The sequence below is a fragment of the Coregonus lavaretus genome (genome assembly GCF_964263955.1).
Source record: "Coregonus lavaretus genome assembly, chromosome: 11".
Taxonomy (NCBI): Eukaryota; Metazoa; Chordata; class Actinopteri; order Salmoniformes; family Salmonidae; genus Coregonus; species Coregonus lavaretus.
This window is the reverse complement of record NC_139998.1, coordinates 21,331,049-21,358,856: the sequence shown is the minus strand read 5'-3', so window position 1 is coordinate 21,358,856 and position 27,808 is coordinate 21,331,049. Positions and strand designations below refer to the sequence as shown.

Here is a 27,808-nt window from a genome sequence, read left to right as displayed (position 1 = left end):
GCTTGAGGTGGTGATCCAACATCCACACTGATATGTCTGCCAGACATGCAGAGATGCGATTCGCCACCTGGTTATCAGAAGGGGAAAGGAGAAAATGTATTGTGTGTTGTCTGCGTAGCAATGATAGGAGAGACCATGTGAGGATATGACAGAGCCAAGTGACTTGGTGTATAGAGAGAATAGGAGAGTGCCTAGAACTGAGCCCTGGGGGACACCAGTGGTGAGAGCACGTGGTGCAGAGACAGATTCTCGCCACGCCACCTGGTAGGAGCGACCTGTCAGGTAGGACGCAATCCAAGAGTGAGCAGCGCCGGAGATGCCCAACTCGGAGAGGGTGGAGAGGATCTGATGGTTCACAGTATCAAAGGCAGCGGATAGGTCTAGAAGGATAAGCAGAGGAGAGAGAGTTAGCTTTAGCAGTGCGGAGAGCCTCTGTGACACAGAGAAGAGCAGTCTCAGTTGAATGACCAGTCTTGAAACCTGACTGGTTTCGATCAAGAAGGTAATTCCGAGAGAGATAGCAGGAGAGTTGGCTAGAGACGGCACGCTCAAGAGTTTTGGAGAGAAAAGAAAGAAGGGATACTGGTCTGTAGTTGTTGATCGGAGGGATTGAGTGTAGGTTTTTTGAGGAGGGGTGCAACTCTTGCTCTCTTGAAGACAGAACGGACATGTCCAGCGGTCAAGGATGAGTTGATGAGCGAGGTGAGGTAAGGGAGAAGGTCTCCGGAAATGGTCTGGAGAAGAGAGGAGGGGATAGGGTCAAGCGGGCAGGTTGTTGGGCGGCCGGCCGTCACAAGTCGCAAGATTTCATCTGGAAAGAGAGGGGAGAAAGAAGTAAAAGCATAGGGTAGGGCAGTGTGAGCAGGACCAGCGGTGTCATTTGACTTAATAAATGAGGATCGGATGTCGTCAACCTTCTTTTCAAAATGGTTGACGAAGTCATCCACAGAGAGGGAGGAGGGAGGTGGAGGAGGAGGAGGATTCAGCAGGGAGGAGAAGGTGGCAAAGAGCTTCCTAGGGTTAAAGGCAGAGGCTTGAAATTTAGAGTGATAGAAAGTGGCTTTAGCAACAGAAACAGAGGAAGAGAATGTAGAGAGGAGGGAGTGAAAAGATGACAGGTCCGCAGGGTGTCTAGTTTTCCTCCATTTCCGCTCGGCTGCCCGGAGCCCCCTTCTGTGAGCTCGCAATGAGTCGTCAAGCCACGGAGCAGGAGGGGAGGACCGTGCCGGCCGGGAGGATAGGGGACATAGAGAGTCAAAAGATGCAGAAAGGGAGGAGAGGAGGGTTGAGGAGGCAGAATCAGGAGATCGGAGGGAGAAGGATTTAGCAGAGGGAAGAGATTATAGGATGGAAGAGGAGAGAGTAGCGGGAGAGAGAGAGCGAAGGTTGCGACGGCACTTTACCATCTGAGTAGGGGCAGAGTGAGTAGTGTTGGAGGAGAGCGAAAGAGAAAAGGATACAAAGTAGTGGTCGGAGACTTGGAGGGGAGTTGCAGTGAGATTAGTAGAAGAACAGCATCTAGTAAAGATGAGGTCAAGCGTATTGCCTGCCTTGTGAGTAGGGGGGACGGTGAGAGGGTGAGGTCAAAAGAGGAAAGGAGTGGAAAGAAGGAGGCAGAGAGAAATGAGTCAAAGGCAGACGTAGGGAGGTTAAAGTCACCCAGGACTGTGAGGCGTGAGCCATCCTCAGGAAAGGAACTTATCAAGGCGTCAAGCTCATTGATGAACTCTCCAAGGGAACCTGGATGGCGATAAATGACAAGGATGTTAAGCTTGAATGGGCAAGTGACTGTGACAGCATGGAATTCAAATGAGGAGATAGACAGATGGGTCAGGGGAAAAAGAGAGAATGTCCACTTGGGAGAGATGAGGATTCCTGTGCCGCTGACCAGATGCTCTCGGGGTATGCGAGAACACATGGTCAGACGAGGAAAGAGCAGTAGGAGTAGCAGTGTTTTCTGTGGTAATCCATGTTTCCGTCAGCGCCAAGAAGTCGAGGGACTGGAGGGTAGCATAGGCTGAGATGAACTCTGCCTTGTTGGCCGCAGAATGGCAGTTCCAGAGGCTGCCGGAGACCTGGAACTCCACGTGGGTCGTGCGCGCAGGGACCACCAGATTAGAGTGGCAGCAGCCACGCGGTGTGAAGCGTTTGTATGGCCTGTGCAGAGAGGAGAGAACAGGGATAGACAGACACATAGTTGACAGGCTACAGAAAAAGGCTACAATAATGCAAAGGAGATCGGAATGAAATGAACTAAACATCTGGGAAAGCGAGAGAGCGGGGCCTCCCTCACTTACGTTTCACTGAAACACTCAAATATAACTCTCCCAACTTCCACTTTAGAAATGATAGTTGTTGTAAACTACAGCGGTTCAATGTTTTCTAGGAATAGACTCTAACTTAGTTTATTCAGCTAGCTAAGTTGGTACAGTATTCTTCCGTGAAAACCGTCCAGGGCACCGAATCCTATGACGCCATAGCCAACTAGCATGCCAGCCTCCAATAACACGGTTTAGCACCAATACTCGGTTACAACAAACCACCAGTGTGTTAACACGCCAAACAGATCAGTTGTGTGCGTGTCTAATGTTGTGTAAAGTTTTGGGTTAGTTTTGACAGTTTGAGTCCGTCGTCAACTTATTCAGCCAGTTAGTTAGCTAGAATAGTTAGCATACTAGCTAGCCATTGCTCTCTGCCAACGAACCATCCCCTCCTCCCACGGCACAAGAGCCAAGCTAATGTTAACTAGTGACCCATGTCCCGAATTCCCTTGAACGACTCTGGTTACCAGTATGTAAAAACAAAACAAAAATAAATGTAGGTTATAACTTACCCTTAGTAGCTACTGTTATCCAGTTAAGAGCAAAGCTAGCCACTGAATCGATTCAGCCAGTTCACGTCTGTCCCAACGGAGAGAAAGCGTCTCCAAATATTACAGCTAGGTCGTTCCAGCTATTGTTTAGTTAGCTATCCAGGTAGCAACAAGCTAGCTACATTTGAGTACAGTAGCTACTAACTACCTAAAGTTAACGCTTCAGATAATGAGGTTAGAAAAACAGCTGAATGGTAGGTAGCTAGCTGGCATAATTACAGGTACTCTTAAGCGTGAAATAACATTGGAAACAACTATCCACAGTTGCTAATAGTTACCAGTAGCTACCCGCTAGTTAGCTAGCTTTATTGGTCCAGGTAGTGGGTTAGCTAGCCTCGTGCTTCACCGGGCTCAACCGAATACAATACTTACCTACAATAATTACCTAAAATAACCTACAATAACTACCTAGATAAACTACCTACAATACCTAACTACAATACCTACCTACAATCTAAATACATGGTTAAAGCTTAGAGCAGTCCAGAACATCAGCCATCAAATAAGAATTTGTTCTTAACTGACTTGCCTAGTTAAATAAAGGTTAAATAAAATAAAAATAAATACTATAGAGGGAGCCATTTGGGACAGTTTTAGAACCTCAACTTACCAGTGTGTTTGAGTCCATGTTGCAATTCCACTGACCACAGCACGCAAACCCTGTAGAATGAAAGGCATAGGTTTTATTAGTGCGATGCTTAAGAAATCGAAAACTTACTGCTGCATTAGCTACAGTCACTCAGTAGTTCATGTCGTTTCACATCGGTTCAAAGTGAGCTAAGTTTGTCATCATTGGGACTGAAGCATGTTAAAGTGACTGGTTCCACCAGTTAAGAGTTCTGTCAACACTAGGCCCAAATGGCAAACCAGTCCCTACGCAGTGCACTACTTTTGACGATACAGACTGGCCATGGTCAAAAGTAGTGAACAAGGAATAGGGTGCCATTTGGGATTCAACCACTGTACTGGTGGAAGACCAATCCTACACATAGTGGATAATTCAGTTTGAGTTTTGGATTAAGAACTCACCAGTGAAGGTAGTGTTAATCCCTCAGGAACTTTACCCCCATGTCTGTTAATTAAGAAAATAAAGTTACCGTTTGGCTGTAAAGAATTTAAAAACATACAACTGCTGCATTAGCTACAGTCACTCAGTAGTTCATGTCGTTTCACATCGGTTCAAAGTGAGCTAAATTTGTCATCATTGGGACTGTAGCATTTACCGGTAGCCATAGCAACTAAACAGTAATGCCAAGAAGCCATCTTGTATAGTCAGCCAACCAAAAGGGGCTAGTGAAAGCGTCTGCATCCAAAGTCCAAAGTCCCACCCTATTCCCTTCATGGTGCACTATAATGGTAAATTTTACATTTTACATTTTAGTCATTTAGCAGACGCTCTTATCCAGAGCGACTTACAGGAGCAATTAGGGTTAAGTGCCTTGCTCAAGGGCACATCGGCATATTTTTTTTTTTCAATTTAAAGTTTTATTAAGTTTTCAATCAACCAACCAAACACATTCCACATTCACAGATGTGAATTAAAAAAATAAAAAATAAATTTAAATTACAAAAGTAATAATAATAAAAACAAATTTGTTTTATATATGTATATACATATACATACATATATATACATACATACACACAAATAATAATTATAACAACATTTTAATTATAGAACTTGCAGCAGCACTATCAAGGTTCTTATTAGCTATTTCCAGCCTTAGCTGAGATGACGAGCCAATAATTAGTTTTTAGGTTTTACAGCACCTTACACAACACGCATCTGCCCATCTCCCTGATTCCCCCATTCACTCTGTCCAATTTGAAATATAGTTGAGTAGTGGAGACCAGAGTCTATCAAACTTGGGCTGTCTCTTGTGGAGGTCATAAGTGAGCTTTTCAAGGGGGAGAAAGTCAACAATCTGGTCAATCCACATTTTAAATGTAGGAGAAGTATTAGAGGCCCACAATAGGAGAATACATTTCTTAGCAAAGTATGTAATGGTCATGAGCAAATTTTCTCTGTCAGGATCAAGAACAAAGTCCTGCTGGGCATTAAGAAGGTAGAGACACGGGGTCATATCAAACTGTACATCTAGTATTTTCTGTGCAGCAGTATGTATAGATTGCCAAAATCTGGCAATCTCTCTGCAGCTCCAAAATACATGCATATAGGTTCCACTTTCAGAGGTACATCTATTACAATTAGGAGAAATGTCTGTTTTCATTTTATGGAGTCTCAGGGGAGTGTAATAAAATTTGTACAAAAATTTGTAATTAGATTCTTTCATTTTTACATTAGTAGAGGAGCAGTATACCCTGTCGCAAACCTCCGCCCATAACTCGTCACTGATAGTCAGACCAAGGTCCTTTTCCCATATTATTTTCAAAGGAGTAAAGGAGGATCCTCCTTTCTCAGAAAGGAGTCTATAGATATAGGATATTTTGCCTTTAATGGATTGTGCTGTGACAAGAAGGGTTTCAACTTCATTCAACTGAGTTCTAAACCTCCTCTTGGAAGTAAATGAGGAGATGACATGTCTAATTTGTAGATATTTTAAAAAATGGGATCTTGGCACATGGAATTCATTGCAGAGCTCTTGAAAGGATTTCAGTGTAGTGGTCTTCTGATGAAATAGGTCTGAAAAGGTCCTGATTCCTAGAGTATGCCAAAGATTAAAGTTGGCATCTCTCAGGGCTTTTGGCAAGTCTGGGTTGCCTACTATAGGCGAGTAAGAACATATTTGGGAGGAGATGCCCAAGTATTTCTTACAGTCTCTCCACGCTCGTAGGGTACTGTAAATCACAAATGTTTTGGCTATGTTGCCCACTTCACTAAAGTTATCAATGAATATAGTTGAGCTTAGTGGCAATGAACCACAAGATTGGCCTTCTATCTGGCTCCACGTTGACTCTTGTCTGTTTGTGATCCATGTTAGCATGTTGCGGATTTGGGCAGACCAGTAGTACAATTGGAGGGAGGGAAGGGCAAGACCACCCTTAGATTCAGGTTTCGATAGAGTGGAAAGCTTGATCCTAGGTTTTTTATTGCCCCATATAAATTTGGTGATGCTTTGGTTAATTGTTTTGAAAAAGGAAGCTGGGAGATAGCATGGGAGCATCTGAAATAAATAGTTCAGTCTAGGGAGGATGTTCATACGGATTACATTAATTCTTCCTACTAAGCTAATTGGGAGGGAGATCCAGGTTTGGAGGTTGTTCTTGATTTGATCCAGGAGTGGAAGATAATTCTCTTTGAAAAGCCTGTTCAGATCTGGTGTTATGAATATCCCAAGGTATTGAAACCCCTGTGTCTTCCATTGGAATGGGCATAGTGTCTTCATAGAACTGGTGAGTATAATATTGAGAGGGCAGACAGTGGATTTGTTAAAATTAATCTTATAACCTGAAAACGTGCCATACTGAGCAATTGTATCTAAGATGGGAGGAAGGGATTTCTCAGGGTTGGATATGTAGAGCAAGACATCATCCGCGTAAAGCGAAATCTTGTGCTGCAGGCCGCCTGCAGGAACACCCATAATACTTGGATTGCTCCTTATCAATTCTGCCAGAGGCTCCGCCCCCAACAAGTAGAGCAGGGGGGACAGCGAGCACCCTTGTCTTGTGCCCCGTCCCAAAGGGAATCTGTCAGAGTTCAGTCCGTTAGTAGTCACCATGGCATTTGGATGAGAGTATAGTGATTTGATCCATTTAATAAAGTTTGGGCCCATGTTGAACTTCTCTAAGACTGAGAACAGAAAGCTCCACTCCATCCTGTCGAACGCCTTCTCAGCATCCAGTGAAGCCAGCAGGACAGGGGTCTTCTGTGCGTTTACTTGATCAATAATATCAAAAAGACGGCGAATGTTATCAGAAGAGTATCTGTCTCTAATAAATCCCGTCTGGTCCGCTTTTATTATTTTGGGAAGAAGAGTGTTTAGTCTTTTGGCGAGCAATTTGGTGATTATTTTGTAGTCGAAATCCAACAAGCTTATGGGCCGGAAGGAGGAGCAGGATAGGGGATCCTTGTCTTTTTTGAGCAACACTGTAATGCGAGCTGTGTGCATTGAGTCTGGGAGAACTCCGTTTTTGCAAAAATCCTCCAGCATTGGCATGAAAATAGGGCTAAGCTGGGGCCAAAAAGCTTTGTAGAACTCTCTGGGGAATCCATCTGGGCCTGGGGACTTGTTAGGTGGCATGGAGGTAATTGCCTCCAGGATCTCCTCAGGAGTGAAGGGGGAGTTGAGATCTTCTTGGTCAGTCTCTGATAGTTTAGGTAGCGAGATTCCCTCTAGGAAGGAGTGGAGTTCTGCCTCCGTGTGTTTTCTCTCAGAGGTATATAGTTTGCAGTAAAAATCATGAAAAGCTAAATTGATCTTTTTTGGATCATATGTGACCTCATCCTCTGCTGTTCGGATAGCCATAATTGTACGCTCTGACTGCTCTTTTTTTAATTGATAAGCAAGCAATCTACTAGGCCTATTGCTATACTCATGGTATTTCTGTTTAGTAAAGAAAACTTTTTTTTTAATCTCCCGAGTATAGTCCAAATTCAGTTTGGCTTTGGCTGCTTTAAGTTGACTCCAGGAGGTGCTGTCTGGGGATTGTTTATGTACTTTTTCACAGCGTTCCAGCTCCCTCTCCAGATCTAGCCTGTGTGCTTCCATTGCTTTTTTCTTAGAGGAAGCATATGCAATTAGATGACCTCTTAGTGTGGCTTTAGCAGCGTCCCACATTGTGGCCGGAGAAACAGGAGAATCTTTGTTGTCTTGTGTGTAGTTGTCTATCCATGTAGTTACCAATGTATGGAATGCTTCGTTTGATAGCATGGAGGTGTTGAATTTCCAGCTCTTTGATCTCGGGATGTTTTTGCAGAGGTCAAAGCGGAGGTGGACTAAGGCGTGATCCGAAAGCGCTATGGGTCCGATTGTACACATGGCTGAATTTATGAAACTCTTTGGGATAAAAATGTAATCTATACGGGAGTAGGTGTTATGGACATTAGAGTAGTATGTATAGTCCATAGCTGAGCTATTAGTCTCTCTCCAGATATCTATCAGTCCCATCTCTTTAGTAAGAGAGTTCAACATCTTTGCAGATCTAGGATTTGTGGTGGTGATTTGAGATGATTTGTCTAGGGTTGGGTTCAGGGTACAATTAAAATCTCCGGCCAACACTCCAAAGGAGACACAATGCTCATTGAACAGAGTTATCATTTTCGACATAAAAGCAGGAGTATCTGTGTTAGGGGCGTATATGTTTAAGATAGTAATTGGTTGCCCATACAGTGACCCAGTTATCAAGATAAATCTCCCCTCCGGATCAGATATGTTTTTGTCAATTATGAATGGAACATTCTTATGGATAAGTATTGCTGTACCTCTACTGTTGGATTTGAAAGATGAGAAATACACCTGTCCCACCCAAGCTCTGCGGAGTTTGGCATGTTCAGCATCACAGAGGTGTGTCTCTTGCAATAGCGCGATGTCTGCTTTTTCCTTTTTTAGAGCACATAGTATCTTTTTCCGTTTTATTGCATGGCCTAGACCGTGGCAGTTCCATGTCAATAGATTTAAGGTACTAGTCATCGTCATCGAACAGTAATCGAACTTTAGTGCAAGTCATCTCTGGGTAAAGGTGGATCGTAGTTACAGCTGCGTTCACATAAAAGGAAAATAAATGGTTTACATAAAAGAACAATCTCTGAACACCCCAGCCGAGTTCCCAAACAACTCGACATATCCCGTTGGATCTATTACCTCCCCGCTCAGTCACAATTCTGTGTTCCAACAAAAAAAAAAGACCGGGAACAGTTAGCAACGCACAACGTCTCCCCCTCCCCACCAAAGAAATGCCTCATCCTCTCCGCCCGCATTGAGTAACTGACAACGTAGCCCTCGTCCAGACCACATTAAGAAAGGGAGAAAATAAAATCAGTAGCCCAGCCTACATACAGTAGGCCTAAGTTATAATATGGGGCCTATCCCTCTCAGCTAAAGGAACATAAATATAGATTGGACGGCTATAATGAAATTTAGCAGGGCGGAGGGTCTTTGGATATCGGCTATATGTTGTCTTACCTCCTTTAGTAATAACAGTAATCGCATTAAGTCAATGGTCCATTTCTCATTGACCGGGGTTGTCTTTCAAAAAACGTTTTGCCTCTTCGGGAGTTTTGAAGTGTCGCAGGGCTCCTTGGTGAAGAATCCTGAGCTCGTTTGGGTATTTGAATCCCCTAAAGATGCCTCGGTCAATGGAGCATTTCTTCACCTCGTCAAACTCTCGGCGCTTTCGGCGTATTCCAGCTGACAGGTCCTGGAGTAAGGTGAGTTTGGCGTTTCCCACTGTGATGGTGTTGGTTTTCGCCGCCTGTAGGACTCGTTCCTTGTCGGTGAATCTCAGGAAACGTATGGTGATTGGGCGCGGTGGTTGTCTGGCTGCTGGTGGGGGCCTCAGTGCTCGGTGAGCTCTCTCGAGTTCTATGGGTCTGTCGGTGGACAGGTGGAGCCACTCGGGAAGTTTGTCTTGCAGGTAGCGGATCAGTGGCATGTTTCCCTCTTCTTTTTCGCCCAGATTTAATAGAACACAATTATTCCTTCGCCCCCTGTTTTCCAGGTCCTCTGTTTTCTCTTCCAGCTGCTCTATTTTTTTTTTAGCATATGCTATTGTTTCCATGGCGTCTGTCAATAAGTTTTCCGTGGATAGGATTCGCCCCTCTGCCTCGTCCAGGCGCCCCGCGTTTATGGTTATCTTGTTGTTTATGTCAGGCAAGGCATTTTCCAGGATTGTCACCTTGCCCCCTATCGCACTGAGCTGAGCGTTAATGGCATCTAGTTTAGTGTTGAGTTCTGTACGTTGGGATCTCAGCTCAGAAAAGATGTCTTCGACAGAGTGCGAGGTTGGCATTCGTTGGGCCTCGGGGGGGGACGGGTCCTCTTTCTCCTGGCTAATGGCGCTAGCTTTTTCTGAAGCTAGCTGCTTCTTGGAGGCTTTTTCCGTCGCTAGTGCTCGAGTCCGGGTAAAAATGTCCCCTGTAGTGTTGCCTTTTGAAGCCGCCATGACTTTTTGACTAAAGCTAAATGAGTTTAAACTTGAAGTGGAGGTAAGATTTAGGAATTGGAAACTACTTGTGCGGAGCTCCTAGTTCATGCGGCCATCTCGTTCAAGGGTCACGTGATCCCCGGCATATTTTTCACCTAGTCGGCGATTAGAACCAGCGACCTTTCGGTTACTGGCACAACGCTCTTAACCACTAACATTTCACAAACCTGAATTTTCAGAAAGCACATCAGTGTGTCAGTCTCATGGTCTGGAATCAGGTATCCCACAGAAGGAATCACAAAATAATGTTAGTTATAGTTTGGCTTCTATGAGAGGATAGAATGTTCCTAAATAGAGCCGATCAGAACAAAGAGTAGCTTCACAAAACAATCAGACATATGCTTGTCAATGGATCATCATTTAAAGCCCAGAGAGTCATATATAGTGCACTACTACCCCGGCAGATTTGGTGCCATTGGAACTGTCATGAACACCAGTGAACAAACTCAAATGGAACTCACCAGCACACGCATTCCTATTCCAGAATGGAACTCGAAGTGGAGATTCTGTTCAGATGCCTTGAAGTCACAAAGTTATCTTGCAAGCAATGTAGACCTAAGCAAAGGACACATCTACATTAGTGACTTACAAGCCTGTATATTACAAGAGGCTTTGGAACACAGAGCAAGGAGGCTATCAGATCAGAGTTAGCATCACCAAAAATCAGACATATGCTTGTCTTTGAGGATCATCATTTACAGCCAGTCACATATGACACCATATAAGAGGCCAAGCTTACCTCCTGCTATACGGTATACCGCCCAAGCCTTGTGCTGCTGTGTATTTTTAGCAGCCGTTCTAGGAGATATTGTTTTTGAAGAGCCCTGCGTGGTTCAGGGTGGTTGCTATGAGCGATGAGAGTGTTTTTAGTCATAAATCCTAACTTCTCTCGTTCTCTCTCTCTCTCTTTTTCTCTCTTTCTCTCTTCCTCTCTCGCTCTCTTTGTCTCTCTCTTTCTCTCTCTCTCATGTAGACATGGAACACGGTGTGCTGGAGAGGTTGCTGCGGCCGCCAACAACGATGTTTGTGGGGTGGGCATGGCCTACAACGCCAAAATTGGAGGTGAGTGAGGCATGCTCTGCCAATGGACAATTGTGATTGGTTGACTCGGGTCTACTGTCAGTTGAACCAGAGTCATGTTCAGTAGAGCACACCGTAGCGATCTCTATACTTGCTAGCTGCCACTTCTGAATATTTACCAACTTTTGTCTCTAATCTTTCGCCAAAAACAAGTATTCTAATCAGTCTAATGTACTATTTCAAGCCACTGTCTGGCCTTTACCAACTTGTGTCCCTAACACTCTGTCAAATACAAGCAGCCAGCCAACAGTGGAGCCCTGAGAGCAGTCCCTGGGGAGCAGTCCCCAGCAGTCCCACAGATGTTAGCCATAAGTCCCCTACTCCTCCTAGCATGCCTCTCTTGCTCTAGCAGCTCAGTGTGTGTGTGTTCTCCTGCTGGGCCATTCCTAATTACTGTACAGTGATTAGCATTTAGTGGCTGTGTTGAACCCCCACCCCCAAACACACACACATACACACTCATCTCCCACGCTCACAGCTTTTAGATAGGGGCCAGTGAGCACAGCTGGAGGGAAAGTAACCCAGCAGTGTCTCTCCATGGGATTCTAACCTCCTGTCCATGACACTGATGATTATGATGATGATCGTTATAGTGGCAGTAATGTGTTAGCTACTGCATTAACAGCAGGATTCAAGACATTAACATTCACATTTACCTCAAATCAGACCCCAATTCAGCTTTCAAACACCTCCTTGCAATCCAGACTGATTGCTCCGTACACACGCAATCAATTTGTGTGTGTGTGTCTGCAGGGCCTGGTTTTCTAGACTAGAGTGTGCAATTGAAGTCTTTATGTGGTTTATCATCAGTCTCAGAGATGCAGCAGATAACCTGTAATTAGCTAGTCAGGTACAGTAATAGGGCTTATTTGACTATGGCTCATTTCATGCCTTCTGCTACAATTACTGTTCAGAGCACTGATCTAAGGTGGTCCACATCAAAGCTGCAGACAGGCCCTATCATAAAGAGCAAGTTTTTCCATCTCAAGATCTAAAAAAAAAAAATTACTATAGTAAGTGCTAGGGAAGTAACGATTCACTGATTTGCATAGGTCCCTAGTTCAAATATCTAAGGTATGAGTGCATCAGTCTGCGGGGACTCCAAACCAATCCAAATGCATGAGCATGTATCGGTCAGAAAATCGATTCAAACATTACGAATCGCAGTTTCACAAATGTTTATTGCTCAAATTAATGGCTTTCTATCTTCCGAAAATACCTAATATTTTGTGACAACTGCGTCCACTCCTTCAGTGTCAAACTAAGCATATAATTATGTTGACAGTCATTAATCTGCAAGTCATTTGGCATGCCGAACAACCCCAGGCAATATCAGTAGCGTAGTCAAACGGCGCACGCTGGCCAACAAGAGGTAGGCCTATTCTTGATCTGGCACATCTGCTCTTCAGCATTCAAATGTTTGTATAATGGCTTGTGCAATATTAGGCTTTATTAGTTGAGTGACAACCAATGTAATTTTCTAGGTTCTTTTTATCAAATGCGCTGTTGAAAAATGTTTTAGCGGAATAAAAGTAGCCAAAGCTACCACCGGGGAGACAACTCATCTGGCTATAGGTAGGCTACATGGTGATCGTTAGATTTGATTTTGATTGTTTAGGTTCACCATCAGCAATAGTTTTGGTAGTTTTGCATGAAACAATCAGTATATATGGTCATTTTTAGATATATAGGGTAAAATTGATCATTTCATAACAATTCATAATCATTTTTGCTACCTGCACTGCATGGTCTAAGCGGTAGAACGATAAGCTAACTGTGAGTCCATCAAAACTTCCAAACAGTCTAAACCATTTGATTATGAGATCGGGGTGAAATCCAAAGTTGTGCTATATAGTCATAGCAATTGTTTTCCGATAAATATTGATATATTACTAGCTCTAACAATTTTTATCTGCAAAAATGACAAATGAATTAGTGGGGGATGGTGATTTCAGATCAAAAGTGTGTGTGTGGGGGGGGGGGGGGCATCAGCAGATTTGAATTTAGAATAGAAAATGAATGTGTATATGCAACAAATGTTAGTGCATCAAATCGTATCATATTGCATCGAATCGCATCGATTTGTTCCTCTAATCCACGTGTCAAACTCATTCAACGGAGGGCCGAGTGTTTGCAGGTTTTTGTTTTTTCCTTTCAATTAAGACATAGACAACCAGCTGAAGGGAGTTCCTTACTAATTAGTGACCTTAATTTATGAATAAAGTACAAGGGTGGAGCGTAAACTCGCAGACACTTGGCCTTCCGTGGAATGAGTTTGACATGTGATCTAAGCACTTTGCACACCTGGATTGTACAATATGTGCACATTATTTATTTTTTTATTCTTCAAGCTCTGTCAAGTTGTTTGATCATTGATAGACATCCATTTTGAAGACGATTTCAGTCAAAACTGTAACTAGGCCACTCAGGAACAATCAATGTCGTCTTGGTAAGCAACTTCAGTGTATGTTTGGCCTTTTGTTTTCGGTTATTGTCCTGCTGAAAGGTGAATTTGTCTCCCAGCGTCTGTTGGAAAGCAGACTGAACCAGGTTTTCCTCTAGGATTTTGCCTGTGCTTACCTCTATTCCCTTTCTTTTTATCCCAAAAACCTCCCTAATCCTTGCCGATGACAAGCATAACCATAACATGATGTGAAGAGTGGAACTCAGTGATGTGTTGTGTTGGATTTGCCCCTAACATAACGTTTGTATTCAGGACATAAAGTTCATTTCTTTGCCACATTTTTTACAGTATTACTTTACTGCCTTATTGCAAACAGGACGCATGTTTTGGAATATTTTTATTCTGTACAGGCTTCCTTCTTTTAACTCTATCAATGATGTTAGTATTGTGGAGTAACTATAATGTTGTTGATCCATCCTCAGTTTTCTCCTATCACAGCCATTAAACTCTGTAACTGTTTTAAAGTCACCATTGGCCTCATGGTGAAGTCCCTGAGCGGTTTCCTTCCTTTCCGGCAACTGAGTTAGGAAAGACGCCTATATCTTTGTAGTGACTGGGTGTATTGATACACCAACCAAAGTGTAATTAATAACTTCACCATGCTCAAAGGGGATTCAATGTCTGCATTTTTTTTACCCCTCTACCAATAGGTGTCCTTCTTTGCGAGGCATTGGAAAACCTTCCTGGTCTTTGTGGTTGAATCTGTGTATGAAATTCACTGCTCGACTGAGGGACCTTACAGATAATTGTATGTGTGGGGTACAGAAATGAGGTAATTATTCAAAAATCATGTTAAACACAGTGAGTCCATGCAATTTATTATGTGACTTGTTAAGTACATCTTTACCCCTGAACTTATTTAGGCTTGCCAAAACAAAGGGCTAGAATACTTATTGACTTAAGACATTTCAGCTTTTCATTTTTAATTAATTTGTAAACATTTCTAAAAACATAATTCCACTTTGACACTGTGGTACTGTGTGTAGGCCAGTGACACAAAATCTCAATTTAATACATTTTAAATTCAGCCTGTAACACAACAAAATGTGGGGAAAGTCAAGGGGTGTGAATACTTTCTGAAGGCACTGTATCTAGATACGTATTGTATCGTCTTGAAAGGGAAAGATGCACATCCCTAGTAAGTGCCTATTAAGTGTCAATTAAAGTAAAAGTGTTGACCATAACAGGGTTGACGATTTCATCTTAAATCAGACATTAATCCCCCTGTGACAAGGGGAATGGAAGCTTAATATGTGCACCAGGAAGGGGCTATTGAATGCAAGCTTTAAACAATTGTTTATTGTTAAAACATTTCTAGCCTGTTTTCTTTTACACTATGATTTGACTATTAGATGTTCAATATTTCTTTTGAAAAATATACTTAAAAAGGAATAGTTTCACCATATTAAAACGAGAGTTCAGTTCACGTAACAGGGTTGACCTTAAAATGAGGGACAGACGTAAATGAATCACTAATCACATTTAAAAAATAATCATGTTCATAAATGACGTTGTCAAAGCAACAAAATAATGGTGAAAACTTGGAGACATTTTTGGGTTAAAATCTTCCTTGAAGTCACAGAGGATACACAGAGGGACATGTCAATTTTTGCCAATTTAGCAAGTCTTTATTCATATAAAAAAATCGAATTTATTGAATTCTCCATGTGGTCTATATTAAAGGGCACTTCATTTAATATAACAGGTTTTTAAAATTACACAATTTCTACTTAAAATATCAAAGGGATGCAAAAGGCACTCATTTCATGGAATGACCCTGCTACTGGGCCGGTTGGTTTCCCTCAGGTCACAGACGGTGTTGGAGGCACCGTAAAAACCCTCCCTCACTTGTTCGTCAGAAGGAATGTTCTGTCGTTCTTGCGTTGTTTGTGAGATGTCTGTTGTCCTACCTGGTTGATTAATGAAGGATAAGGAATTGACTCTTGTTGGCCAGCTGTGCTTGTTTATAGCTACAACAGTAAAAAGTGTGTGTGTGTGGATATGTGTGAGTAAGTGAGCACGCGTCTGCATGCGTGTGAGAGAGTACAATTGCTCATCACGTCTGGCAGAGTGACAGGCTCATAAACCCTTTGTCTCCCCAGTCAGACTGTGTGTTTGTCAATATGACAGCCAGACACAAAAGGCTTTGTTTCCCAACTGCATCATGTTAATAGCACCCTACCTCTTCTCCGCTCATGCTGTCTCTCTCTGTCCTCTCAGTCTCTCTCTCATTCTGTCACCTTCTCTCTTTCTTCCTTTGTCTCACCCTACCTACCTACCTGTCTATCTATTTTATTTTACCTCTAATTTCACCTCTCTCTCTCGATCTGTGTACTGACCTTGCGTGTGTGGGTTCAGGTGTGCGTATGCTGGACGGGGAGGTGACAGACGTGGTGGAGGCCTACTCCCTCAGCTTTAACTCGCAGCACATCCACATCTACAGCGCCAGCTGGGGCCCGGAGGATGATGGGAAGACGGTAGATGGCCCCGCCAAGCTGGCCAAGGAGGCCTTCCTCCGAGGAGTCACTGAGGTCAGTCATGGGAGCAAATTCATTACTGGAGCACACATGGTTTATGATGCATCCCTACCTAGGGCTGTTGCGATGACCTTATTATTGCACACCAGCTTTCATGAGTCGTGACCGCAGTAAAATTCTATGTGACCGCTGAGTCACGGTAATCTCCTCTTATGCACTCTGGACATGCTTTGGTAGTATCCAACTTGCTAACGACCATCAGATTCTAATGGCCTGGTACTCGGGGCTCTATTGTCCCTCAAACCAATCTGACATCAATGCAAATGCCATCGAAAATCACATTAAACATTTATCATCAAAACAGTAAGACTATCATACTTTTACAACTCACCTCACTGTGATGATCAATTTGAAGAAAGAGGTTCAACAGCAGGTTGAAACAGTGTAAAACATGGTTGTTGTGAATGTGGTTTCAAAGTCTAACACAACAAAATGGACAGCGCTTTCTAAGGTGATGATTAATTCAAAACTGCCATATGCATATTAGAGCTTATGCATAGGCTTATGAGCCTTGTGCCTTATGAAATTATGATTGTGCCGTTATACAATACATAGCCTACCGCATATTACACATGGCAGAAAAACATCAAACAAAACTGATTTAAGATGTCTTTGGTACATAATTGGTCTAGCCTATACTCTGATCTGCGGCTTTGGAACAAATTTGAGTAATCACCTTTGAGTGTGGACTCTATTATTATGCATACTGGATAGACTTGTTGTCACGATTCTCTAAAGTGGAACCCAGAAGCAGACCAGGACAAGGTGAGTTGAATGAAGGTGAGTATTTATTTAAAGACTTAAATGTGGAAGCAGGAGAATCCAGGTGACGGAGCTGGCAGTGGAGGTGAGTTGGTGGGAGTGAATGGGCAGATCCAATGATGTTTCTGAAGCCACAGACGACCAGGCAGAGGTGGAGTGAATATTCCGGGAGAGTAACTGTAGACAGAGGAAACAAAGGTGAGTTCACAGCAAGCAAAAAGTAACAGAACAGCAAAACTAACTTTTAGTAATCTGAGGCTGATACGCAGGCACAACATACTGTTCATGGCTAACGATCTGGCAGGGAATGGATGTCAGTTCAGCGCTTATGAAGTGGAGAGGTGATGATCAGAACCAGGTGTGCAGATAGCTGATGAGATGCAGGTGCGGGTAATAGAGAGATCTCCCGCCTTGCTTCGTCGCCCGGCAACCAGACAGGGTGCGTTCAGGAAACTCAGGAAAAAAGACTCCCGGACAGAAAACAGGCAACTCAGGCAGAAACCGACTCAGGAAGCGGGATTCCTGACACTGGTAACCTTATGCTACACTCCAAAATGTCTATCCGTGAGTCTGGGAGAGAGAGTATACCCTAGGCGATGCTGTTGGTTCATTGATTGTGCAGTGCGGCTTACAGTTAGCCTACAACTAGTGAATTTGTATTTGATTTTGAATAGCCTAGTAACAGACATTTTTATATTTTCATAATTCATTGGGTGTCACATTACCTTTAGCGTTACAGAATATCTCACCACCATGCGTTTCCATCTCCTCTCTCTGCTTTACTCCTTTATCAAGCGCTCAGACGGGCTGTCAACAGTTTAGTGATTTCTTTTAACTTGGTTTCCCAAATTAAGCACTAGGTAGCTGCAGGAACATTTTATTTTATTCAGCTAAGTTCAATTCTATTCTTACTATAAAATAATATCACGGGACTTATAAGCATATCTTGTCAGCTAAATAAACATACCTACAGCCCTATGGCATGGAGCATAGCCAGATAACATAGGCCTACAGTAGGCCAACTCATATTATGTTCTTCTTAAATACAAAAATATAAACGCAACATGCAACAATTTCAACGATTTTACTGAGTTAAAGGTCATATAATGAAATCAGTCAATTGAAATAAATAAATTAGGCCCTAATCTATGGAATTCACATGACTGGGCAGTGGCGCAGCCATGGGTGGGCCTGGGAGGGCATAGGCCCACCCACTTGGGAGCCAGATCTACCCACTGGGGAGCCAGGCCCAGCCAATCAGAATTAGTTTTTAATCACAAAAGGGCTTTATTACAGACAGACATACTCCTCAGGCCGGTTGGACGTACTGCCAAATTCTCTAAAATGACGTTGGAGGTGGCTTATGGTAGAGTAATTAACATTCAATTCTCTGGCAACAGCTCTGGTGGACAATCCTGCATTCAGCATGCCAAACTTGAGACATCTGTGGCAGTGTTGTGTGACAAAACTGCACATTTTAGAGTGGCCTTTTATTGTGCCCAGCACAAGGTGCACCTGTGTAATGATCATGCTGTTTAATGAGCTTCTTGATATGCCACACCTGTCAGATGGATGGATTATATTGGCAAAGAAGAAATGCTCACTAACAGGTATGTAAACACATTTGTGCACAAATCTTGAGAGAAATAAGCTTTTTGTGAGTATGGACCATTTCTGGGATCTTTTATTTCAGCTCATGAAACATGGGACCAACACTTTACATGTTGCGTTTGTATTTTTGTTCAGTATAGATGTTCCAAAGCCGCAGATCAGCGGCTTGTATGTCTGGAGGACTGGAGATGCTAAATGTGTTTATGTTAAATAACGGTCAATTACTGTGAGACCGGCAGTCTTTTGCATGACAATAACCGGCTGACAAAATGTCATGACCGCCACAGCCCTATACCTACCAGATGTTGACATATACCTACCCATAATGACAAAGTGAAAACAAGTTTTTATACATTTTTGCCAATTTATTTAAAAAATATAAAACTGATACCTTATTTACATAAGTATTCAGACCCTTTGCTATGATACTTGAAATTGAGCTCAGGTGCATCCTGTTTCCATTGATCATCCTTGAGATGTTTCTACAACTTGATTGAAGTCCACCTGTGGTAAATTCAATTGATTGGACATGATTTGGAAAGGCACACACCTGTCTATAGAAGGTCCCACAGTTGACAGTGCATGTCAGAGCAACAACCAAGCCATGAGGTGGAAGGAATTGTCTGTAGAGCTCCGAGACAGGATTGTGTCGAGGCACAGATCTGGGGAAGGGTACCAAAAAATGTGTGCAGTATTGAAGGTTCCTAAGAACACAGTGGCCTCCATCATTCTTAAATGGAAGACGTTTGGAACCACCAAGACTCTTCCTAGATCTGGCCGTCCGGCCAAACTGAGCAATCAGGGGGGAAGGGCCTTGGTCAGGGAGGTGACCAAAAACCTGATGGTAACTCTGACAGAGCAGGGTTCCTCTGTTGAAATGGGAGAACCTTCCAGAAAGACAACCATCTCTGCAGCACTCCACCAATCAGGCCTCTATGGTAGAGTGGCCAGACGGAAGCCACTCCTCAGTAAACTGCACATGACAGCCCGCGTGGAGTTTGTCAAAATGCACCTAAAGGACTCTCAGACCATGAGAAACAACTCCAAGCGTCACGTCTGGAGGAAACCTGGCACCATCCCTACGGTGAAACATGGTGGCTGCAGCATCATGCTGTGGGGATGTTTTTCAGCGGCAGGGACTGGGAGACCAGTCAGGATCGAGGCAAAGATGAATGGATCCAAGTACAGAGAGATCCTTGATAAAAACCTGCTCCAGAGCGCTCAGGACCTCAGACTGGGGCAAAGGTTCACCTTCCAACAGGACAACGACCCTAAGTACACAGCCAAGACAAAGCAGGAGTGGCTTCGGGACAAGTCTCTGAATGTCCTTGAGTGGCCCAGCCAGAGCCCGGACTTGAACCTGATCGAACATCTCTGGAGAGACCTGAAAATAGCTGTGCAGCGACGCGCCCCATCCAACCTGACAGAGCTTGAGACGATCTGCAGAGAAGAATGGGAGGTGTGCCAAGCTTGTAGCGTCATAACCAAGAAGACTCGAGGCTGTAATCGCTGCCAAAGGTGCTTCAACAATGTACTGAGTAAAGGGTCTGAATTCTTATGTAAATGTCATATTTCTGGGGGGTTTTGTAATACATTTTGAAAAAATTCCTTACAACCTGTTTTTGCTTTTTCATTATGGGGAATTGTGTGTAGATTGAAAACAATTTAATCAATTTTAGAATAAGGCTGTAACGTAACAAAATTAGGAAAGTCAAGGTGTCTGAATACTTTCCGAATGCATTGTATGTAGCTTCCGTTCTTATCCCTTATTTCTCATGTTTTCTTTTTTATTAGTTATAATATTTTGATATTGATACTGTGCTGATGGGTAGGGCTTGCAAGTTAAGCATTTCACTGTACATGTCCATGTGACAAAGTGCGAGCAGCGCAAGTGATTTAGGCTAAACAAAGAAGTGAGTTCCGGAAATCGGAAAGTATGCATCTTAAAATAGTTTTCACATAACTTTATATATCCTAACTCAGAATCAATTGGGCTTCTCAAAAATAATATGGTCACTGTGATAGAACATTTATTTTAATTGCCGATTTTCTGCATTTTAATACAGCTGTAGCAGGCTTTCTCTCTACCACCTTGATTTTAACCCACGCCCCTTTCAAGTCATATTTTGTTGCACAGTGTTTCCAGGCTTTATATGCAGTAGCAATTGAGCCTGGGGACAAGGTTACAGAACACCCAATACATTACCCATGTCATTCAGATCTCGTATACATAATAACAAAACAAGACCAGTCTCTCTTGCAATCCCGTCACCTAGTGTTTTCCCCATCCCCCTGCCATCTGAGTCCAAGGGGGCCCATTGAGTTTGATGGAATGAGTCCCAGATAGATTGGACAAATTGTCTGAGGTTAACGAGACCATTCCCCATGTGTCAGCAAAGGACATTAACAGAAACACATTAACACAATTTAAGATGGCGCCGTACTAGATAGCTGCCGTCTTGAGAGCGCCGACCCAACTTTCCTATTTTGTAATTATTTTAGCATTTATCTTTTGCACAAAATGTATCCGCTATCATTTCTTATGATCATCATATTTTTATTTTACGTCAGATGGGCAGTTACTAACCTCAATTTTGACTTCGACTTCAACTCAACCGCCCTGGGCTCTTTATATACACTAGCAGTCAAAAGTTTGGACACACCTACTCATTCAAGGGTTTTTCTTTATTTTTACTATTTTCTACATTGTAGAATAATAGTGAAGACATCAAAACTGTGAAATAACACATATGGAATCATGTAGTAACCAAAAAAGTGTTAAACAGATGAAAATATATTTTATAATAGAGATTATTCAAATAGCCACCCTTTGCCTTGATGACAGCTTTGCACACTCTTGGCATTCTCTCTACCAGCTTCATGAGGTAGTCACCTGGCATGCATTTCAATTAACAGGTGTGCCTTCTTAAAAGTTAATTTCCTTCTTAATGCATTTGAGCCAATCAGTTGTGTTGTGACAAGGTAGGGGGGTATACAGAAGACCCAGAGTTACCTCTGCTGCAGAGGATAAGTTCATTAGAGTTACCAGCCTCAGAAATTGCTGCCCAAATAAATGCTTCACAGAGTTCAAGTCACAGACACATATCAACATCAAGAAACACAAGCATTTGTTAGTTTTTATTTTACCTGTATTTAACTAGGCAAGTCAGTTAAGAACAAATTCTTATTTACAATGACGGCCTACACCGGCCAAACCCGGACGACGCTGGGCCAATTGTGCGCCACCCTATGGGACTCCCAATCACGGCCGGTTGTGATACAGCCTGGAATCGAACCAGGGGGTCTGTAGTGACGCCTCAAACACTGAGATGCAGTGCCTTAGACCACTTTGGTCTGGAGTCCAAATTTGAGATTTTTGGTTCCAACCGCTGTGTCTTTGTGAGACGCAGTGTGGGTGAACGGATGATCTCTGCATGTGTAGTTCCCACCGTAAAGCATGGAGGAGGAGGTGTTATGGTGTGGGCGTACTTTGCTGTTGACACTGTCTGTGATTTATTTAGAATTCAAGGCAAACCTAACCAGCATGGCTACCACAGTATTCTGCAGTGATACGCCATCCCATCTGGTTTGGGCTTAGTGGGACTATCATTTGTTTTTCAACAGGACAATGACCCAACACATCACCAGGCTGTGTAAGGGCTATTTTACCAAGAAGGAGAGTGATGGAGTGCTGCATCAGATGACCTGGCCTCCACAATCCCCCGACCTCAACCCAATTGAGATGGTTTGGGATGAGTCGGACGGCAGAGTGAAGGAAAAGCAGCCAACAAGTGCTAAGCATATGTGGGACCTCCTTCAAGAATGTTGGAAAAGCATTCCAGGTGAAGCTGGTTGAGAGAATGCCGTGAGTGTGCAAAGCTGTCATCAAGGCAAAGGGTGGCTATTTGAAGAATCTCAAGTATAAAATATATTTAGATATGTTTAACACTTTTTGGGTTACTACATGATTCCATTTGTGTTATTTCATAGTTTTGATGTATTCACTATTATTCTACAATGTAAAAAATTGTAAAAAATAAAGAAAAACCCTTGAATGAGTAGGTGTGTCCAAACTTTTGACTGGTACTGTACCTCCGATCCAATCTTCGGGGAAATCCAAGAGGAAATGCCGGCGTAAAAGAGGCAAGAGATTGGGCGTCCTGTTGAGACTAAGGCAAAGGGAAAACCGGCCACCACTTCCCTCCATTCTATTGGCCAATAAGATGGATGACCTCCAATCGCATATTTGCTATCAACAGGACTATCATAACTGCACTATTCTCTGTTTTTCTGAAACATGAACAAGATAGCCCCCATGGCTATCCAACTCGATGGATTTTTCATTCACCGAGCGGACAGGACATCTGATTCAGGGAAATCCAGCGGGGGAGGTCTATGTCTCTTCATCAACAACAGATGATATGTTGACCAGGGGTTGGAACCTAAATTATTTTCCAATCGTTTTATTCTGAACAGAAACATATGTTTTTGTTCTGTTCCACTCTTCCGACCAGCAAAATAAAGTCATGAACAGGTTCGAACCCCAAAAAAGTACTGGTTTATATTGTTCCTTTCTGTTCCTATTTAAACCTCTGAAATCAATATTCACCAATCAGTGTGGATAGTGCAGCTTGCTATGGAGCGGGAAAGCAATTTAATCAGTATAGGAAAGTCATTAAGAGCAAATGGTTTAATCATAATGTAAGACAAACACACTGTGCTGGGCGGGACACTCAACTGAAATTTTGCGGGTGAGGAGAGAGCAAGAGAGGATAGCGGAAGCTTGCCTTGAAGCGCTGGTCATGTTGTTATGACATGCATTATCTGAATTAGGCCCACAGAATTACAGAGGAGTGGCTTCTATGGAGGAACTTTGAATGTTTTTGAACTGGTTTAACGTTGGACCAGAGCAAATGTTAGCTAACAAGCTTGTGTGTGCAGAGCAGCACTAGAATTAAAAACACGTATTACCTTTTTGTAGTTAATCAATCCAATGTGAAACGTGATAACTATAGTATCCTTACCTAGCATTGAAAAAGTTAATCCATTCATTTAAACATCTCACCCTCATTTCTGAATCATGCTCGTAACGTTATCAGTAGGCTACAGCAACCTATGCTTAAGAGGTGAGGGGCAGGTAGCCTACATACACACACGCACACCCCCTGGAAAAGATTTCCAGCTGGCAGGCAGACACTGGAATAAGTTTGAGTGACAGAGTGAGGGCTTTGCATAGGCACTTTGTTGCGATTTTTGTGGGACCAAAAAAAAATGCCCGGAACGTAAAATAACGTTATTAACTGGTTCCCATGCTTTAAAAATACAGGTTCTGTTCCGGAACATTATAGATCACTTTAGTTTCAGGTTCGGGTTCTGTTCCTCAAATAATTTGGTTATTTTTCGGTTCTGTTCCCTGAACCGGTTCAAGCCCTTGGTGCAGACTCTAGCGCAGTGGAAGTCTCGACCCATTGTTCACCCGTCTTGGAATACCTGATGGTCAAATGCCGACCCTTCTAAATTACCTCCCGAGAGAGTTTTCCTTTGTTATCTTGACTGCTGTATATATTCCACTTCAGGACAACAACAACAACAAGCTGGCACTTAATGAACTGTACGAGGCAATAAACAAGCAGGAAACCATGCACCCAGAGGCTGCTTTTCTTTTTGCTGGCGATTTTAATTCCACGTCACTAAGACACGTGATGCCCAACTTATCAATACATCTCCTTCTCCACTGTGGCCGATAAAGTCCTAGACCACTGTTACTCAACCCACAAACAAGCATACAAGGCCCTCCCCCGTCTCCCCTTCGGCAAATCAGCTCATGTCTCTATACTCCTGCTTCCTGTTTACAGAGAAATGGTCCTCCGGATCGGAGGCTATGTTGCACGACTGCTTTGCTAGCACTGACTGGAATATGTTTCGGGACTCCGCTAATAGGATTGATGCGCTAACCACCTCTGTCTCTGGCTTCATCAGGAAATGCATTGCAAACGTTGTCCCCACAGTAAAGATTCACTGCTTCCCCAATCAAAAACCCTGGATTAACACTGAGGTATGTGCTAAACTAAAGGACAGAGCTACCACACACAGGGCTATTGCTATTGCAACCCTGAGGCTACGACTGAGGACACGAACACGTACATGAAGTCCCACTACGACCTCCGCAGAGCCATCAAACAGGCGAATGGACAATATAGGAACAAGGTGGAATCCTATTATAACGGCTCCAAAGCTCGATGCATGTGGCAAGGGCTACAGTCCATAACGGATTAAAAAGGTAGACCTAGCCGTGATCTATCCAATGATGCCTCCCTACCAGTCGAACTCAATGCATTTACAACACCCGACCTGTGCACGAGGGCCCCTGCCATCCCATAGGACTGCGTGATCTCGCTCTTTGAGGCCAACGTGAGTAAGGTTTTTAATCTGGTCAACACTCTCCAAGGCCACGGGGCCAGACGATATTCCAGGGCGCATTCTCAGAGCATGCACAGACCAGCTGGCAGGCATCTTCACGGTCATTTTCAATCTGTCATTGCCCCAGTCTGTAATCCCTACTTGTCTCATGCTGACCAGCATCATTCCTGTGCCCAATAACACATCATTTCCATCATCCCAGACACCCTAGAACCACTTCAATTTGCATACCGCCCCAACAGATCTACAGACAACGCAATCTCAATTGTACTCCACACTGCCCTCTCCCACCTGGACAAGAGGAATACCTATGTGAGAAGAGAATGCTGTTCATCGACTACAGCTCAGCGTTCAACACCATAGTGCCCTCCCAAGCTCGTCACCAAGCTCGGGACCCTGGGACTGAACACCTCCCTTTGCAACTGGATCCTGGACTCCCTGAAGGGCCGACCCCAGGTGCTGAGAGTAGGCAACAACACCTCCGCCATGCTGACCCTCAACACTGGGGCCCCCAAGGGGTGTGCTCTAAACCCCATCCTGTACTCCCTGTTTACCCACGGCACAAGGGGCGTGTGGCCACACACGACTCCATCATCAAGTTTGCTGACGACGTGACGGTGGAAGGCCTGATCACCAATGACGATGAGACAGCCTACAGGGAGGAGGTAAGAGAACTGGCAGTGTGGTACCAGGACAACAACCTCTCCCTCAACGTCAGCAAGGCCAAGGAGCTTATCATGGACTAAAGGAAACAGGGGGGTGCACACCCCCCCCCACGTTGACAAGGCCGCAGTGGAGAGTGTCAAGAGCTTCAAGTTCCTCTGTGTCCACACCACTGAGGACTTAAGATTGTCCTCTCACACCAGAACAGCTGTGGAGATGGCACTGCAACGCCTCTTCACCCTCAGGAGGCTGAAACGATTTGTCATGGCCCCTCAGATCCTCAGGAACTTTTACAGCTGCACCATTGAGAGCATCCTGACTGGTTGTATCACCGTCTGGTATGGCAACTGCACCGCCCTCGACCGGAAGGCCCTACAGAGGGTGGTGCGGACGGCCCAGCACATCACTGGGGGTGAGCTCCCAGCCATCCAGGGCGTACATGCAGGATGTACATGTGGTACCGGTGCATCTAGGCTCAGACAAACAGACTCATAAAAAGCTTCATCCACTGGCCATAAGACTGTTAAATGGCTAACAACTACTGCTCTCCCTCACCTACAGATTATCCACATTGGTTCTATGCACATCCACAGGTCTCTACCCACTCAAACACAACCTAGGCTGCTGCTAAAATGATTATTGATTAGATGTATTACTCCATTACGCTGCTGTCCATTGGTTATTGATTGCCTATCTATTTTATCCTGCTACTTGTCACTATTACTCCTGTTCACATGTATATATTACCAATAGTATATTACCACTGAGTGTACAAAACATTAGGAACACCTGCTCTTTCCATGACATAGATTGACCAGGTGAATCTAGGTCGTGTGCCAGAGGGTGAATGGGCAAGACAAAATATTTAAGTACCTTTGAACGGGGAATGGTAGTAGGTGCCAGGCGCACTGGTTTGAGTGTGTCAAGAACTGCAACGCTGCTGGATTTTCACACTCAACAGTTTCCCATGAGTATCAAGAATGGTCCACCACTCAAAGAACACAGAGCCAACTTGACACAACTGTGGGAAGCGTTGATGTCAACATGATCCAGCATCCATGTGGAACGCTTTCAACACCTTGTAGAGTCCATGCCCCGATGAATTGAGGCTGTTCTGAGGGCAATATTAGGAAGGTGTTCCTAATATATTGTACACTCAGTGTATATACCTGCTACCAGTCACTTTTCAGCCCTGTTTACATGTATATCCTACTACTAGTCACTTTTTATGTATAAACCCTCCTCAACCACTCTAGTACCCCTGCACATTGAGTAAGGTACTGGCACTGACCTGTATATACTTGCATTCTCGTGTTTCTTTAACTCTCATCGTAGTTCTTGTTTTTTTTCTTATTCTTACTTTTATTTTTTTATACTATTTTCTATTATTATCTATATTATTATTATTATCACTGCATTTTTGGGAAAGAGCTCTCAAGGTAAGAATTTCACTGTACTGTTTTACACCTGTTGTGTAAGTGGCGAATAAACTTTGAAACTTGAAACAAATGTGGAATGACAAATGGCAGAGGAGAAATGGGAGCAAAATCACTGACGCAGAGTTGGATTTAGAAAGGAGGGGAATAGAGGATAGCCATCTTTGTAAGAATGTGGGGAGAGGGAGTTTTAATGTAAGAAATATGATTCATATAACATAAATCCCACATCTAACACTCAAAGGATATTGGACCGATGGAAAGAAAAGAATAGCCTGCAGCAAAACAGGGCATTTTCCATTTTACTGAAAAGATTCCCATAATGATTTGAAATGGGGAATACCTGTTGATTTAATCCATAAGAAAACAAGCAAATGCATCAGTAGTGAGAATAAAATAGGGATTGTGAGGGCTGTTGGCCTTTTAAATGTCCACCCAGCAGTGAGCTGGAAGAGAGCAGGAGAGTCCCACTGAGTCACACGCTGGGACAAACCCTCCACTGGGGACAGGGATTAGGAAATAACATTCTCACAGCACTTCTTTAGATCCATAAAGACTGTGGGCGTGTTCCCTAAGCAGTGCTGTGTGCGTGTGCATGTGTGAGATATGATTTGTTTTGTTCATGTCGCTGGCACTCCCACACACGCCTCCACTGTTTCTCATCTCAGTCTCAGCTGGAGTTGAGGCACAACGCAGTGTGAGGTAGAGTGTGTGCCTATCCAGCCCCTCCCTCCCTTCATATCTCTTTCTCGCCCCTGCTCTTTTATGCAGCCTCTTTCACATTTTCAATCAATCCCTCTATTTCTCCATTAGGGATGGGTACGGATATCCGAACGGACATTAGTATTCGATTACTTAG

At 43.5% G+C, this 27,808-nt stretch overlaps 1 protein-coding gene across 1 annotated transcript in view; it reads left to right on the top strand.

The window, feature by feature from the left end:
* LOC311137457 (furin-like) overlaps positions 1–27,808 on the top strand; it is a 211,084-nt gene that overhangs the window by 152,532 nt on the left and 30,744 nt on the right. The window contains exons 7-8 of the mRNA XM_084171973.1: positions 10,950–11,038; positions 15,879–16,051. Coding sequence (XP_084028099.1) covers positions 10,950–11,038; positions 15,879–16,051 — 262 coding nt within the window. The remainder of the gene's footprint in view (positions 1–10,949; positions 11,039–15,878; positions 16,052–27,808) is intronic.